At 43.5% G+C, this 18290-nt stretch overlaps 1 protein-coding gene across 2 annotated transcripts in view; it reads right to left on the bottom strand.

Moving 5' to 3' along the window:
• Nucleotides 1-3906: 3906 nt before the first annotated feature.
• Nucleotides 3907-18290, bottom strand: part of GREM2 (gremlin 2, DAN family BMP antagonist) — a 101749-nt gene continuing 87365 nt past the window's right edge. For both annotated transcript variants that reach the window (XM_046680069.1, XM_046680070.1), the window contains exon 2: nt 3907-6868. In XM_046680069.1, coding sequence (XP_046536025.1) covers nt 6361-6867 — 507 coding nt within the window. In that variant the 5' untranslated portion in view covers nt 6868 and the 3' untranslated portion in view covers nt 3907-6360. The remainder of the gene's footprint in view (nt 6869-18290) is intronic.

Below are 18290 nucleotides of genomic sequence, written 5' to 3'. Positions count from 1 at the left end.
CCAGTGGTTGGCTGATGTGGGAGACAAAGGCCTGTCCTCCTTGCTTCAGTTTGGGACAACTCTACTACATCATCCCAGCTCCAGAACTCCCCATAGGATCAGATGAGGCCTCAAGTGCAACAAGTTTGCTTTTTCTGCTGCACCATCCTGTTTTCCTCACTTTCTTAAAAGTCTGTGTTCTGAGGTCACTCCCCAATAAACCTTCGGTATATAAGTCTTCGTCTCAGAGTTTGGGAAACCAATCTAAGATATGCAGTTCCAGGAGTGGTCCAAGGAAGTATACTCTAAAACAGGACTTGGAGATGGATCACTCACTGGCCAGTTGCCAAGGATGGCCCGTGGCATGCTGGAACAGTGCCCTGCTGATATTTTTCCCAGGGATAAACTGAGATGGGATGCTGGTGGGGGGACTCCTGGCTGGTGCGATTCTTTGGTGCTTAAGAGTTATGAGGGACCACGTGACTATAAGGGCTTGGGATTTGGGTACCAACTTCCAGGTGGCATTGATTTGTTAAAGAGATTAAAAAAAGACTCAGAGTGATTGATGACCAATTCAGTCAGAATATGAATACCATAGGGTCTCTGGCAGCATTTAATTAAGCCCTAGACTCCTGCAGTCAGGCAGACCTCAATCGTAGTAGTGCTGTTTCAGAGAAATTTGAATTCTTAGCTCCAGCAAGTCTTCTGTGACAGTGGTTAAGGTTCTAATAGAGAAAGAGCGAAACCCCTAAAATTGATATGTGAATATCTGGGGAGATGTAGTTGAGAATCTCAAACTTCCCAATCTCCCTGAACCTGACAGGCCTGTTGTTAAGCGCCCACCCCTACTGGGGATGTGCTGGGCCAGCCAACAAAGGAGGGTGAAGTTGCTGCAGGAGCCAGGAAAGTCAGCATGGGATTATGTCCTGAGGGTGCCGGATCAAGGAGGGGGAGCACAACACTAAGTTGGATCTCCCCATGGGAGCGCTCTCCCAGGATTCAGGACTTAACATTGTGGCAAATCCCCCAAGGATGGGATAATAAGGTGCTGGCACGATTTGTGGAGGATCACAAAAGCTCTGATCCATGGTCAATGAAATAGAAATGCAGGAACTTCCCTGGTGGATGGTGGAGGAAAGGATCCATGGGCTCAGAGAAGTGGTTCACCAGCCAACAATAATCCCAGGAAAGTCTCTGTTTACCAAAGCGATCATGCATGTGCTTGTGATGGGGCAGCAGCGGTACTCAGAAGCTCAGCCATGACCATTGTCTGTAGCCCAGGGCTAACAGTAGGAGGAGATGGTGTTGCAAAACTAGGCTCCCTGACGGACTGAGAATAGCAAGATCTCAAAATAAGATAAGCCCGGCGCCAGTGCTTAGCTTCCAGAAGCAACGTGGGCACAACTGTTGCAAGAAGTGATGGGATTGGAGTAGCATCCAGAGGGTCCCAACTTGGAGATGGTTAATAGAACATAGTGTTCCTGGAGGCAAGATGCATGGGTTGCCAATAAAGGTACTGCTTAATTTATATAGTCAAAAGAGATGAATGATGGATGATAAGAGGCAGAGGGTAGTCTCATTAAAAATCACAATCCCTTGCTTGGTTTCCAGATTAGACTTGGAACCCATTTGCTGAAGGAGAGGCTGATTCTTTATGAGTAAAGACCCTGTGATATGAGGGCAGATATATTCATTTGTTATTCCCCTAGTACTTAATCAAGGAACTTAGGACTATTTATTCAGGTAAATGTGCTGTGGAGAAAAGAGGAATACTCAGAATTTGAGGATTATTGCTTTGGGTCTGAATTGATGCTGATATCTGGAGACCCAATAAACCATCATGACTTCTATTAAAGTGGAGTTATATGAAAGCCACCAGAGTCCTAGCCAAGGTCTGGCTCTCACAGGGCCCACTGGTCCATGGACCAAGCTGGTGTTCCTTTTCCTCATCACCAAATGCATAATTGAAAGGGAGACTCTTAGTAGTTTGAAGAAGCCTCACATTGATTCCTTGACTTCTTGAGTAAGAGCTATTGTAGTGGGGAAGGACAAGTAGAAGTTTCGGAAGCTTCCTAGTCCAGCAAAAAGAGTAAATCAAAAACAATGCTGAATTCCAGAGGGAATGGGGAAATTAGTGAAAATTTCAAAGACTTTAATATTTAGTATCCTCATGTATTTCACCAGGCCAGCCCCTCAGAAATCAAATGGAACATGGCAGGCAGTAGGGCAGTAGCCCTGGTGGCAGCTCCTGTGCTCAGTGTGGTTTCCTTGTTAGAGCAGATTAAAACAGCCTGCACCACTTGATCTAGCAAATGTCTTTTTTGCCATACCTATCGAGAAGGAGAACCAGATGCCATTGGCTTTCCCATGGGATGAACAACGGTTACGTTCATTTTTTGGCCTTGCTCCCAAATCTATGTACGTCCTTACACCCTTTGTCAAAATATAATCTGAAGTGACCCGGTTCTTATGGACATTCCATAAAACATCATAATGGTCGACTATATGACTGACCTCATGTAATAGGACCATATCAGAGATACGGGGCAAGTATGTTGGAGGGCTTGATTGGTATGCCATCTACATACCAAACTCTAAGATTATGTACTATAAATCTTAGCAAATAGGCGATAAACCTTACAAAGATTCAGAAGACTTCTGATTCCAGACAAGATGGATTAGACACATTCTCCCTGTTCCTTCCACTGATGACTCTGAAATATATATATCTCAAACATAAAAAGGCTCTAAAAGGTGGAGAAAAGGCAGACCAGGTCAGAAAACTTCAGGATTCAAGTAACGATATGGCAGTGAGTTCCCTGGCATTTTTTTTTTCTTTCATGTATCCTAGACTGATTACTAGAGAAGCCAGCAACACAGAAATGTCAATGGATACAAACAGCAACAAAAACTGCACGATTCCCCATATTTCCCTTTTGATAAAGGGCATCAGCTGCCTGCTGTGTTTGAGAAGTAGTGGCAGTGGGATTGGGTGAAGACGGTGGCAGGATGGGGAGTTAAGAAGGACTCAGAAGACAACCTGATCATCAACAAATTTTAATTCTACTATTTACGATTTGGTCTTATTGGTTATCTCCCATGCAGATATTAATAATCAGTGGTGATAGGTCAACCACCAAACGAGCTTTCTAAACTCTAAGTTGTTCATTGAATAGCAAAAATTCATTTTCATTGACTTTATAAACTAAAAATCAATCAGTCAACTTCAGAAACAAGTGAATTGGAATATCTTGGTCTCATTTAAGGGCAGTATTTATCTGTCCCACTTAATAAACTAAAATGAATTATTTATTATTAAGTTTAATCTCTTGGAAATCCATACAGTGAATCAACCATACGCAATTTATTGTTTTTATTTTTTATTGGTAATTGAGTTTCTTGAATGATAGGTAAGTCAATTAGTGGAAAAATGGAGACACTGTGAAACTAAGAAGTATTTAAATTAAGAAATGTTGAAACTCGTGAAAAGTGAATGTGAAAATGGACAAAACTCAGGACAAATTCTGGCTTGTAGAAACAAGTGATGTACTGGCTGCTCCAGGGAAGACGAGATCTACAGCAGACGTCTCTTTGCAGCATTTTCTCAAGGTTTCCTCATTCGATATCTCTCATTCAGAGAGCACAGTAAGAACAGGTTCAGAATTCTGTCTTCAGCCGCTGGGGGATCTGTTAAGACACTTGGAAACTCCCCAAGACCAGGATTGAGAGCCATCCCCACCACCTCTGCTCCTTGCGTGCCTGATTCTGATTCTCTTTGAAGATGCCAGGCCCCAAAGGAGATGGTGCAATGTAGGCTAGGGGTTGAACTCACCATGGCTGGACAAAAGCACTCTGAACGCACAATGTTCCTTCACTGCCCTCTGAAACAAGTTCAGAATTCCATTTTCATGGCACATCACACCAGGATCGCATATAATCCTAGAGTATCTTTATTTGTTCTATAATTTAATAGTACACCTATAAAATAATTACATTATACTTATAGCTTTTCTTCATTTATAAACAACAACAAAAAACAATTAAATACAATTTGAGCCATTATAAGGTAAACTTTGTACATACAAGAACCCCCAGAAGGAGCTTCACACTGCAGCATATCATATTGCTTCCACTGCTAAATCCACAGTTGGGTTCAAAGAGTGTGCTCATGTCTGTATTCTGTGAGCTCATAGCTTATTGCTTGCCTTATCTGCTTGGGTTCTGTGTTAATAAAACGACAGTGGTTGGCTTTGTGGTCGGCCAGATTCTACCTCTCTCTCCCCTCCTACTCCACTCCATTAGCCTCCATCACAATCACATGGCCCTACATTCTTCACAGCTTTTCTGCTGCCTGTCTTTCTACTGAGTCTGCCTTGAGGTTTTCCACTAATGCGAAAATCAGTTCTGAACTTGGACACCCTTCCTGGTCTTTCTCTCCATCCGCACGTTCAAGCTCTCAAGGTTGTCTGTTGAGTTCTGCCACCTGATTTAGGGCTGTATAAACCCATTTCTGAAGCCAAGACCCTCTTTACAATAGCATATGCTGCTCAGGTCTCCTGGTGTTACAGAAGTAACAGAAATGAAACTAGCTGTGCATGGGCAGAAAATGGATTCACCCATGTGCCACACCCCTCCCAAATCCTTGCTGTCAGGTGACGCCCCGCACACTGCCTAAGGTCAGGAAGCCTCAGTTCCCAGAGCAGCTTGAAGAGGGTCTCTCACATAACTAGGAAGCAGGCCTTTCGGAGTCCCCATGGCAGGAGCACTTGAGACTGAGTGCTGAGGAATTACCAGCGAAAGGTTTTCAAAGTATGCTGTTTCCCACCAATGGCATCTCATTCACATTTATCAGATTCCAGAAACATTACTCACAGGGAAGCTTTTAGTGGGCAATTTAGCAAAGGGACTCAAAGTAGGTATAACTTTGCAGGGAAATAAATTATGTCAACCTTGTGTCAAGAGACCACAACACGAAAACCTCAACATTTCAAATAAAAAATGAAAGGTGACCTAATGTTTTCTCATCTTTTTGAAGTCCGTTCTTTGAAAAGGAAGCCAGTTGCTTTCTGCAGGACAGTTCAACTAGATTTCTATTCTCTAGATTTTAGCCTTTACTTCCTCCTATACCACAAAGTGACCCAGCTCCTTATAATTTTAAATATTTCTTTCTTTTAACAGGAAATATTTCTTGCTTAGAGTCATGGCAGTGAAATAGTATACTTTCTCACTCCATATATGCATACTAAATATTATAGGGATTTTTGAGTTTTGGGTAACAACTTCCCAGTGCATCCCCTCCCTACAGCCATCCCTCACACCCCCATTCCTACGTATGCCACAATGCTTTCGTGTCTTCAGTGAAATATGAGTTCAATGTAAAAATCACAACTCCTCCCATCTCCCTGCGCAGTCTAGGAATAGGTGCATGACAGTGAACTGCTGACCACGCATTACTTCTGAGTAAAACACCTTCTGGGCAGGTCACCCACCTGCTCTGGTCCTTACTCAGAATGCTGCTTGCAAAGCCAGAGTGAAAACACGTGAAACAATACATGGAGAGGTCTAAAATACTTTTTAACAGCTCTTTACAATATAGGTCAATTATGAAACCAGCGTTAATATGGAGACCTTTGTGTGTAACAATATTCTAATTGCAGCGATAATAGCATGCACACCAGAGTTCATCTTTAGTCCACCGATGGGGAAAGTGAGGAAAAAGAGGCGCCGGTGGCTGGGGGTGGGGGAGACAGTGGCCTGCTGTGAGCAAGGTCCCCAGGGAAGCCCACTTGGTGATCCAAGTGGCTCAAGTTGTCTTCTTGGCATCAGCTTCCTTAGGAGAACCTCCCAGCCCAGGGACATCTTCTTTACAGACCTTGTCCAAGCCGCATCACAGCAGCGCAGAGGGCAGCCCTCGAGCCCCCAGAGCGAACCCTCCCAGCCAGCGGGCCGGGGGCCAGCAGAGGCTGGAGGGGCTGCTCTGCGGACTGACGCATCCTTCGGTGCACGGGGAAGGGGCGAGCTGGAGTGTAGGGTCAGGCCAAGGCAATATTCGCTTTTCCACATGGTGGAAACATCCATGCCGGACTGACAGCGCGTCACCTGAAAGATCCTCTCCGACTGCTGCGTGGTGGGCGGTGATTTTCCAGCATCTTCCTTCGGGCCTGGTACACAGCCTGGTTTGGGAGGCACAGGTGAGGCCCGGGGTCGGTCAGAAACACATCAGCGAAGCTCCACTTGCGGTCCGCGCTCGTGACAAGGACACCGTCAGCCCCCGGAGACGTGCTGCTGCTGCGGGGACGCCGGCAGCGTGTGGGTGGCTCGGAGGACAGGGACGGAGGCGGCGGCGGCCGGGCGCGCAGGGCGGGCAGCGTCCCGCCGCGCTCACTGCTTGTCCGAGTCGCTCAGGTTCACGGACATGCACCGGCACTGCTTCACCTTCTGGATCTTTTTGAGTCGGAAGGGAGGGTCCAGGCCGGGGCAGTCGAGCTCCACGAGGACGGAGGTGACGCGCTGCGGTTTGCAGAAGGCGCAGGACTGGAAGGACTCCTCCTCCTTCTTCACGTGCCGCGGGATGTAGAAGGAGTTGCACTGGCCGTAGCAGAAGCGGTTGAGGATGGTGCGGCTGCGGCAGCCCTCCTCGCTCACCGTCTGCCGCAGCGGCTGCGTCTTGCACCAGTCACTCTTGAGGTACTTGCGCTCGGTGACCACCAGGGCCTCCTGGCTGGAGGCCAGCACCTCCTTGATCTGGTGCTGCCATCTCTCCGAGGTGTTGCTGCTGCCGTCCTTGTAAGGCGAGGGGATGGCTCCCGCGGGCCGGTTCTTCCGGGCCTCCGCCACCTTCACCAGCACGGCCACCAGGAACAAGGACAGGGAAAGCTTCCAGAGCATCCTGCAACGACGAGAAAAGCGTTAGAGGGTTTGTTTGGGGCGGGTAATCGCACGCGGCACCGGCTTCCCGTGATCGCTTTACGGTTTTATGAGGAGGAGTGCAGGCAGGTGGGGCGAGGCTGGCTGCTGGATGCCCGGGGGCAGCTGGAGGTGAGAAATGGTTAAAGGGTACACTTACAGACAGCAAGGAAGATGTCCTAAATACTGCCCCGAAGGCAAGGAGGTGGGCAGAATGGTCACTGAGCGATAATACAGTTAGAAAACACAACCACAGAATTGCAAAGCAAAGGCCGTCAAAATAGCTGAAGCCAGGTGGCCCAAGTACCAATGATAGTTAGTGCCCAATGTCAGCTCATGGTAGGATGTGCCCAGCGTGTCCTAAGTGCTGCACATGGATGTCTCATTTGATGCTCAAACAGCCCTATGTTGGAGGTGGCGCCCTTTATCATCCCTACTTCATGGTGAAGGAACTGAGAACCGCAGAGGTTGAGGAATCTGCCCAGGGTCGCACAATCTCTAAGTAAAGGCCCGGGATCCGGAGCCAGAGGTCTGCCTCTGGAGCCCTGAAAATTAACCGCTAGACATGATTATGCTCAGGGAAATTAATAAAAACAGAAGGAAAGGTGGGCACGGTTCACAAGTTTCTTAAAAATGAATATGAAAGTTAGGAATGGACACAGATTAGGAAAAGTAATATTTACAAATAATAACATTTAACATCTGCACAGAGATATTCAAGCAATTCAAATAAGAGTCATGAATTAGATTCTCATAGTGGAAACCGCTTCCTAGTCGTGAATTAAGAAATTTCCAAGTCTGTGTGAACACTGCCTTAGAACAATGCGGTGGTGACCCACATGAGTGGACTGTCTCTTCAGTCTGTGTATTAGGGGACCATGACACAAGTCCAGCAGGGTGGGGACTAGAGAGAAATTGTTTTTACTCTAAACCAGGTCTTGTAGGAAGCAAACCAAAGTCTGACTGAAAGACTTCTTCAGAAATTAATTCACAGTTTTTATTCTTATATTTTCATGAATACCCTCAGGGACAGCAACACCCCTCAATAGAGATGATTCTTGTCTGCTTTTACAACTGTAACTCTCATCTTCATGCTTGTGCTCATCCTTACCACTATCTTCACATTTATTCACTCTCTTTTGGCATAGTTTACCACTCACGGATCTGCATGAAACGCTCATTCCTTTAATATGTACACCCCAAAAAGTGGCATGTAAAAATTATATGGAAAGAACGTTATATAGTTACATAATGTATATTAATTACAATATTATATATAGCAGGCATAAGCATATATAATGACTAAAATTTATCATATATTAAGCTCTTTGAATTATTACAAATGTCAAATATATTCATGCTAATGATAATTAATATTTATTAGTGCTCAAAACACATAAGACACTCTTACAGTTTCATGTATAAACATAATGCTCACTATTCTATGCAATAGGTCTTATTGCCCCCATTATATGGATGAAGAAACAGAGGCACTGAGAGGCTGTGTAACTTTCAAAGATCACACAGCCAGTATATTTGAATCCACACATCCTGGCTCCAAGTGAGTTTAGCAGCCTCTTTGTTAAAAATATGTGTTAAAATATCTAAGCTAGATAGATAGCTTGATAGAGAGGTGGTCAAAAGGTACAAACTTTCAGTTATAAGATAAATAAATTCTGGGGATGTAATGTACGACATAAAAAAATGTAAGCTAAAACATTTCTCTGTGTCACTGTTATTAGTCTAAGTCACAAGAGGTTGTGCATATCACCGAGCAGAAGATTCCTTCATTCGTCAAGTATTTATTACTTGTTCTGGAGCAAACATTGTGATAAGCATTGTGATTTCCAGGACCTCCCTCGGAGACAAAGACAAAGTTGTTCAGCATCGGATGAGCCCTGACGAGCTCTGCTCCCCGCGTCCTTATCTCATGGGTCCTCTTCGCCTGCTCTTTCCTCCTTGCTCACTCTGCTCCAGCTACACTGACCACATTTTGTTTCTAGAATGTGTTCAGCATTCTTCTGCTCTAGAGCCTTTCCCCCAGAATTGTACGACCCCCCCCACCCCCCATTTATGGCTTTCTCCCACACAGTCTCCAAGTCTGCTCAATTGTCACCTCCCGGTGAGGCCTTCGTGGGAACTTCACCACAACTCTGGCTTTCACTGTCTGCTTCTCAGCTTCGTTTTTCTCTGTGGCACTTACCATTTTATAGATAGTGGTTAATGATCTTATTTCTTTTTGTATTGTCTGACTTCCTCCACTGGAATGTAAGGTCCAAGAGAGAAGCTGATTCGTCCTTGACTGCCCTGCACTCAGAACACTGCCTGGTATATAGTTGGCACTCAGTAAACATGAGTTGAATGAACTATGAATACCGTGCGTCTCATTGCCTTCAACACGCTGGCAATTAAGAAGATAGAGAAAGGCGTGCAAACTACAGTGCAACAGTTTCATAGGAACGATGGCACAGGCGCTCCTGGTAGTGATCTTAGGACCAATAACATATGGATCACCTGGGATGCTTTAGACTGTAGATTCCTGAGCCCCACCCCCAAACATTCTGAATCAGCAAAGCTGGGGTGGAGCTTGAGATCTGTATTTTAAAGAATTGCTTCTGGTGATTTCCATGGGCACCAGTGGCCCCAGGGGATAGTAAGGGCACAGGGAAAGAGCATCATCCATTCTTCCTGGAGAGGAAACAGAAGATGCCTAGGAAGTAACAGCTAAATGAGTCTCTCAAAATCTGAATGGGATTCTTCCAGGTGATGACACTGCCAGAAGTGCAGGAGTTGGGTAAACTTAGATGACATGGGGTGAGGGAAGTAAAAACTTGAAAGCAAAGAGGCAAAAAGGGGAGTTTTTTTTTTTGTAAAAACATTTTGTCCAAGACAATGACTGAAATTCTCAGGCTGAGTTTTTAAGAGACTTTTCCCATGCCTGCTTAGCTCCACACATGAAGTGTCATATGAAAATGGCCACACTTCCAGCAGGCTCATGGCAAGCTTTGAATATTGGACTCACTCAGCTTACAAAGCTTATTATATTTGCAGAATGATTTGCGATCTCAATAGTCTCTTAAAAAGAAAGTATGTTGGTTCCATTTTAATAATTTCCGAAATTATTAACATTCTGAGTAAACACAACCAAAAGTTTGCAAGTCCTAGCCAGGAAAGATTTACAGAGTCAGCCTGGTCCCCCACTGCTAGTTCCAGTAACAGCTTCACATGCATCTCTGATGGGCTCAAAAATGTGTGCTTTCACTCAACAGGTCCTAGCTGTTGTCAGGAAGAACAGAGCTAAAACATGTTCAGATCAATTTGGGGCAAACACTCGTAGAGTCAACAGTATTAGATATGGTGATTAACAACATACATTCTTTGAAGGCTTTAAAACATTTTCAGAACATCTGGCAATCACCCTTAGAAGTTACGTCTCACAAGAACCTAAGAAGAAAAGCAAACCTTCCATTTTCAGGATGGGGAAACGAGGCTCATGAAAGCTCAATGACTGGGGCCAAGCCGGGCTCTTCTTTTCTTCCCAACAACTTGTTTCTTTTCTCCTTCACACACAGCAACAGTAGGAGTGCCAAGGACCTGGCATCTCAGTGTCAGGACAGCTGAGTAGGCAAGAGGTATTTTGCTGCGGTGACTGTTAGGTTGTATCCTCTTGACTTCAAGGGCATTAAGACAGTTGAGCCAGCTGTTGCTCACGGCACATACTCCATCAGCCCTTAGCTGTGTGGGGTTCACGGCAGGGAGAGAATGAGCATGGTCTTTCTTCGCTTCACTGACCATCGGTGCACACACATGTTAGTGGCCCCACCAGGACCTGAAGTTAGCGTGCCGGAGTCCTGCTCTGCCCTGAATCTCTTTTCTCCTCAGAGAAATTGTTGGCATCCAATTAACCTCTCAGGAATGCTGCCACAACTGCCAGTCCCGACAGCACGAGGACACTGCATTTTACCCTCACAGCTTGTGTTTGGCTTGTATCAGAAGAAACTCATAAATACATCCTGTTGGTTTTATTAACCACCCTTGTGGCCTGACGATGTTGTCAATTTGCAGAGGGTGCCAAGGCTGTAAATGTTGATGGGTTAAGCAGACTGGGTTGGCCAAAGTGGGCTGTGCACAGGAGGAGGTAGTGGAAGCACTTTCCTCTTAAGTGAACGCCCTGGGGCCTGGCCTTGGTAGATGCCAGAACATGGGCTGCACAGGCTGAAGTAGTAACCAGGCAGTTAAAGAATAACTTTCCCCTTTTATCGAACCTTCTTAGAGGTGTCAAGGGGTTCTAAATAGGAGCTTGAGCAATAAAGCTTTCTAATTTCTAGGAAAGAATGTAGCAGTGCGGAATCATCCTTGCCAAAAGGTGTATGTGAGTGACCGAAGGCCAAGGGAGCAGCTAAGCTGAGAACTCACTCCAGAGTGACCTTGCTGAGTCTTCGAGATCAGCTCGAGGCAGTACTGGGCTGTGCGGGAGTGGCGAATGAGATGGGGCTCAAACACTTTCTGTGGCTTGAGAATTCTAGGGCGTCCTTGGGAGGCTGAAGGGAAGCATCCAGGACTGAGTATCGGCAAGCACATCTGGGACAAACTTGCTCCCACAGCCCCGTGAAAACAGATTCAAAACCAAACAGAAAACTCCAAAAGAAAATCCCCAGTGATGTTAGACTTCTGAGATTATTTTTATGAGTTTTATTCGTTCTATGAGTACCAGAGGTACTTCATTCATGACTTGGATTCTTAGGCTGGGAGAGTGGTGGTCTGGCTCCCACCTAATGCCCTAACTCTAGAGGCAGAGGTGGCTGTCCCTGGCCCGGGGATCTTCCTTTAGATCACCCCCTTAGCCGAAGATTGCTTGTCTGCTGAAGCCTCTTACCTCCAGCAGCTGTTATCTGAGGCAAGCTATGGCCCATTGGCCAAACCCAAAGCTGAGGTCTGTTTTGGTAAACAAAGTTGCATTGAGCATGGCCACGCCCATTCATTTACATTTTCTCTATGGCTGTCTTTTGTGCTAAAAGGACAGAGTGAGTAGTGGGGACAGAGACCACAGAGCCCAAGTCAAAACCATTTAGTATAGGTCTTTTACAGAAAAACGTTGCCAAATTCTACTCCAAACTTTTCCTATCCAATCCAGACATGGCGTTCCCTTCACCTTTAGGCACTTTTGCTGGAAAAGTAGCTTTGAATTTTAAAATTTCTAACCATGAAACATTTCAAGACAGAACATATAACAAATCCTATGTACCCACTACCAAGATGAAAATGATATTAATGTCTCCCATCTTTATTTTGCAATCTCTTTCTATTTTGAAAGAAAAAGAACAACATAGGTCAAGCTTCAGTATCGTCCTCCCATCCTCTCCCACCCTCATGGAGAGGACCAGCGTCCCGACGTCGGTTTTTGTCATTACTATTGACGCTTTTCCCTTTTTACTGCTTATGTTTTGTGTATGAGGGTGTGTCTCTGTGTGCATATGTGATATTCACATAAATAGTACCACACTCTTCTTTTGCAACTTTTTAATTCAAAGATAGGTGTTTGAGATTTCACACATGTGGGTATTTTCAGAAGGGGTCTATTCATCTCGATTGTTCAATAATAAAGCACAGTATACCAAACCTGACCGAGGGACAGTTGGGTTGCTTCTACTTTTTTCGCTGTAGCCAACAGCGCTGCACTGAACATTTTTACATGTGTTTATTTATGCCCATCTGTTAGTGTTTTTCTGGAGGAGACACCGAGAAGTGGAATTGCTGGGTCACAGGATATGTACAACTTGAACTTGACTAAGTTTTGCCAAGTTACTTTCCAAGCGCTTGTAGCAGTTTTCTCTCCCCTGGGTAATGCACCAGTCTCTCTGCTGGACATACTTGCTAACACTTGGTGTTGCCAGATTTACTGCTTTTTTTCTATCTGAAAAATTTGAAATGCCGTCTTATTTCATTTTAATTTGCATCTCTCTGATTACAATGGAGTTGATCTCCAAACTCAAATGCAGTAGTGGCATGCTGAGAAGGAATGATTGCAACTGCTTGTAAGTTAGAGAGAGAGATTAAAATATTAGGAAAGGAAAAATAAGAAGTACTAACTATAAATCTTCCAACCTGTCATGAGAAGAATAGGAAGTGACTTGCAATTTCAAAGCAGAATGATTAGGGCATCCCTCATGACTCAGAAGTTTGAAATCCAAATGGATTCATTTACTTTCCCAAGTGACATTGCCTGAGTGGAACACTGACTATGGTTTTGTTCCAGGAGAAGTTTAATTTCATCTGGAAAAGTTATACTATGTTTTCAAAAAGGTTTTCAAGCAAAGAAGAAGTGATCCTATCATTACTTACTTTGACTTCTGGATGGCAAGTGTATCATTTGGGAATTTATAATCAGAGTTTTTAATCTGGGAAGACATTGTTGGGATGAGCTCAGTCTGGGAAATGTAACACTGAGGCAAGATGGCAGCAAAGCATTGAGTTAATGAGAAAATGGTTGGGAAAGCTCTGGAAATGCTGTGCACTCGAGCAGGGCCACTTGGGAACGGGAGTGAGAACGAGGTTTCTGGGCTCAGAGCAGCTCATTTCGTGACTCTATGTGACTCATTCCCAGGCTTCTCCAGGTTCCCCTCTGTAAAATGGCGTTAATGGCACTTGCCAGCCCCCCACCTCCACCCCAACCCTGTTCCATGTTGCTGTTATGAAGAATGTAGCACTGGGATCAAGTCATGCTCCAAGAACTCTCTGAGCTAAAGGGCCCATGAGTTTTATTTGAAAGGAAGGAAGAAATTATGAGCCATCCATTAAGAATTTGATAGCCAGTGACATTGTTCTCTGCAGCCACTGGGCAGAACCTTTTTTTTTTTTCCAGATGAAGGTTTTAGGTTGTTGCTCCAGGGATCGGTCATACAGCGGTGATTCTGCCCTCCTCAACCCCTCCTCATCGCCTTCTAGGAGAGCCTGCGTGTTCAGAGCAAGCTTCTAGCACAGCAGGCTTCCGCTTCCCTGAGAGCAGGGTATAGATTTTCTGTCTGTGTAGACATAAAATCAGAGAGGCTCTCAAACACTTGGAGCAAAATCAAAAGCCTCCTGCCATGGACTCCATCCATGTCCCCCGTGCACTCTCTCCATCAAGCTCCTTCGTTTCACTTGTTGGACAGTAGTGCACAGGGATGGTGACGGAGCACACGGCGGAGCCTGGCCAAACTGTGGACCCCCTTTTTATTTCCTCTGGAATTCATGACAAAAGTCTTTTTCCTCCTTTCTCTTCAGTCTTTCCATCTCTTTTCTGGCTTCCTCTAAAAGGTTGGTTGGTGTTCCCCAAGGATTTTTCCCTAACCCTGTTTTCTTATTCCTCACATTCCTACGAAGAATTTCGCTTGTGCCAATGACTTCAACCGCCAGCTCTCTGCTCATGACTCCCAGACTCGGGCCCAACTACCTACTAAACATTCCCCGGATGTCCTGTAGGCACCCGAAATTCTGCATGTTCCAAATCTCATCCTATTTTCTCACTTCCTCTTCTGACAGTTCCTATCTCAATGAACAGCACAATATTTATCCTTTCACCCAAACCAGAGAGCTGAGCATTAGGACAGACCCTGATAAAAACCTTGGTAAAGGTGTTAATTTACCATGTGAGAGCCAAAGTCCCCATTCTTTCTTGCTAAGAGAAGCACAATTTTGTTTGAGCATTGGAGTCCAAGTTCTTCATGGGCCTTCCTACATGCCATGGAGTTGGACTGGAAAGTTGGTTGGCCCAAGACTACTGGTTACTCTCCCCTTCTTATAAGTGATTGATTTAGGTATGGGCAAGGATGCAACCATGCCTATTAAGATGCAAGGAACAGCCTCCCAGGAAAAAGACATGCCAGGAGAAATTATTGTCTTGGTTTTTGGTTGTGATTATGCAAAGATCTGATGACTAAGTCTACGGCCACCATCATGGGTACAAGCATGGGATGAAAGACGAATTTTCACAGTACAGAGCACAAAATGGAAAGCAAGTGAATGCTTACTTAATGTTGTTAGGACATTGAATTAACCATATATTGAGGAAATATGTTCACATAAATAGATTGTAATAGAAATTTGTTTTTAATAGCAAAGAATATCTCCATTTCTTAAAATTTTTCATTTACATGTGAAAAATCACATAGTGATCATCAAAAAATTATTTTTGGTGCTATATCAGCTGACAATTTAATTAGATCCTCCTTCAATTTTGACTTAAAGCAAAGTATTGGAAACAGCCTGACTTGAAAAAGGATTTATTAGTCATCTACTTTTTAGTGAGCGCACCAATACAGAATTGTCCCTTTATTTGGTGCCTACCTAGAGCTTTGTTATACCTCAGGTGATACACCCCCATACGAGCAGGGTGGATGAGAGCCATAGCTTTCTTTTGACAAGTGGAAGAAGGCCATCCTGAAATAGCAGAAAAAGAGAACTTGCCTGTCCGGTCGTAGACGCTTTCTCCAGCAGATCTCTTAGAAGAGAAGGAACAAATGGAGGTTTAGGATTTGAATACTGATTCCTCTAAAACTACCCTTAGTCACAGACCCCTTCGGAAAGTCTTTCTGTAACTCCCAGGAATGTTCAGATGCCAGTTTGAAGACCATTTACCAAGGAGAGTTGCTGGAGCAAAGAGATGACAAAGAACATACTTCCTTAGTATATATTATATGCATAATTAATCATACGCACATGCACAGAAAATGTCTGCCAAATCTTGTCTCTTCCTGGAAATAAGGATCATTCGTTCATGAAAACATATAAAACAACAAATCTCCATCTATGGAGCATCTCTTAAAGACAAGTAAATAATTGAAATTTACCTTTGTGTATTTAATAATTATTTACTGAATTTGTAACATATTTATACTATTTTGATCAAATACTGTTCTTTACTCTAATGAGTAATCAATCCACAGGGATAATTTAAATAGTTAAAGCTTTATGACAACAGAATTGAAATGAAAATTTACGTGCATACTTTTGAAAAGAATGACAGCGTGAAAAATAAAGACTTTCAAACACAAACATTTTATTTTAGGAAAAATTCTGTGGGGAGAACCAGAGTGAAATATGAGTTCAAGAGAAAAAATAATGTAAAATTTTGTTTAAAGAAGTATTTCTACATGTATTTTTAAAAATGTATAATAGTGGGCAAAAAAATAGCTATAGGATTTAGCTATTATGGTATTTGGATTCTTCTAGAGACGTTAAGAAGATTATTGAAAACAATGTATTTTAAAACATCAACTTTGCAATATTCTTTAAATGACATCCACTGCAAATTTTAGACGTCAATTAAAAAGTTTGTGAGAGGTTATATAGATTTAGAACTACAAATGTTTACAGAATAGCACACTAAGGCATATTAAAGTAGATTATCATATTATAGTATTATTTCTAAGAGTGCAAATTGTGTTAATGATACTGGGCAAGAAGAATAATTCAACCTTGAATTCTTTGATAGGCAAAAATGTTATGTCCACATGTAAATGTTATGAAGAAAGAGTTCAGGCTTTGTTACTCTCCTATTCACGCACTCGAGTCTCTTGAATTCTGCAACTTCTCTTTCCTGACAGTTTTTCAAAACATTCTGTTGGCTAATGGGTCCATAGAGGCCTGGAAAGTCCCATATTAAGTAATTTAATTGAAACAAGAAGTCTGGATCAGCTGGTGTTAAGTCTTACGCACCCTGCCTTTTTCAGGTTCGTTCCTATTGACAACCGATGCTGAACTCAGACAAATTAGAGGGCAAATTCAAGGCTCTTGACCAAAGAAAACAAACATAACCAGAGAAAACCCGGAGACTTAAAACATGCCAATGGACAAGGAGTCATGGAAAACTTAAAAAATGAACGTGTCGAAAACTTAGTAAAAGTGAATACCAATACCAAAACCAGTCTCCATTTCTGAGCCTATAATAGGCAACACTTTTACTAATGATGTAAGCATTAATTAGTTCATTCATTCATTCTCTGTGTTCCATGCACTTTCCTAAGGGTCGGGATACAGAGCTGAATAAGACATCAACTTCATGTCAGGAACGAGATAAATAAACAAAAAGTGACATTAACCCTGGAAGCAGGAGAATTGTTAATCGGCTATTTAAGTCATTCATGAAAGAAAGGATGTGAGACTGAACTAGAGGGACAATGGGGATAGAACAAAAGGAAACATTTTAGGTATTTGGGCTTTAACATGTTGAAGTGGTTGAATGGATGTGTGGGGAAATCTCGGTATCTATCCATTCCCATGATAGAGACCATGGGAGGAAGAGCTGGTTGGCAGGGGAGTCTCTATGGCACAAGGAAAGAAAGACGTCTGGTAGAAGATGGTCGTCCGAGGGTGGATCTGAAGTGATGCCCATTATATGGGAGTAGTAAGATCACTCAGTGTTAGAGCTAAGAGAAGAAGTAGGCTGAGGGCAGAGCTCTGGCGGCACAAGCTTTTCAACGGAGCAAGGAAAGGAAACCTACAAAGGTGGCCGAGGAAGGGCTGGAACAGCCTCAGCTGTAAGTTCTGGCGGGCAGACTGAAGCGCTAACTGCATTATGAGGGTGATCATGGCTGGAGGAGCTTCAGAGATGTGGTGGGGGTGGGAGCAAGATTGCAGGGGAAGAAGTGAAGATAATGTGCAATGGATCTTGTTTATTACACTCTGAAATTTTGCTGATAAACCATAACTCGTCTAGCCTTCCAAATATTTAAGGATTCACTCTGAGTGAGGTAAATGGAATAACTGGAGAGGGTAGGAATTACTTTCTGAACCACAACATCAACAACCCAAGCAATATCCCCCTGAAAAGCTAAAGAACATGAGGCAAGTGCCCAGCTGATGCCCCAGATTGAAGTTCCCTATACTTTTTCTGAGATGTCTCTTGTTTTTCAAATAATTCATCTTCCCAAACACCTAACTTACCAGCTCCCTACATTGGAAAACTCCATCAGAGGACAGACCGAGTCTGTTTGATCACCACCAAATCCCTGGAACTTAGCACAGGTCCCCATGCACAGTATATGATCAACAAATATTTATTGAATAGATGGATGAATATCTAATATTTTAGAGAAATTACAGATGTTGTATTTGCCGGTATCCAAACAGTCAGAATACAACTGATATTTGAGAAGGGGAAAGCCTGGGATGTTAAGGGAATCATGCCTTTGCCTTTTTAGGGGGGAAATAAAGCAAATTTAAGTATACCATTCATGCAGCAAATATTTACTGAGTGCACATGTGCTCATGATATGTTTGGTGTCCATTCTGCTTTTTATAACTCTCTGTTTAGATCTTTCCTTGGGTCAGCCTAATTATAAATAATGTAAATAAAAAGGCCTTCTACTGAACTTTTGAAGTATTCGTAGGGAATGTTTCTTGTTAACATCAAACAGAACTAGTTG

This window comes from Equus quagga, chromosome 12 (genome assembly GCF_021613505.1).
Source record: "Equus quagga isolate Etosha38 chromosome 12, UCLA_HA_Equagga_1.0, whole genome shotgun sequence".
NCBI lineage: Eukaryota > Metazoa > Chordata > Mammalia > Perissodactyla > Equidae > Equus > Equus quagga.
This window is presented reverse-complemented; position numbering and strand designations above follow the sequence as displayed.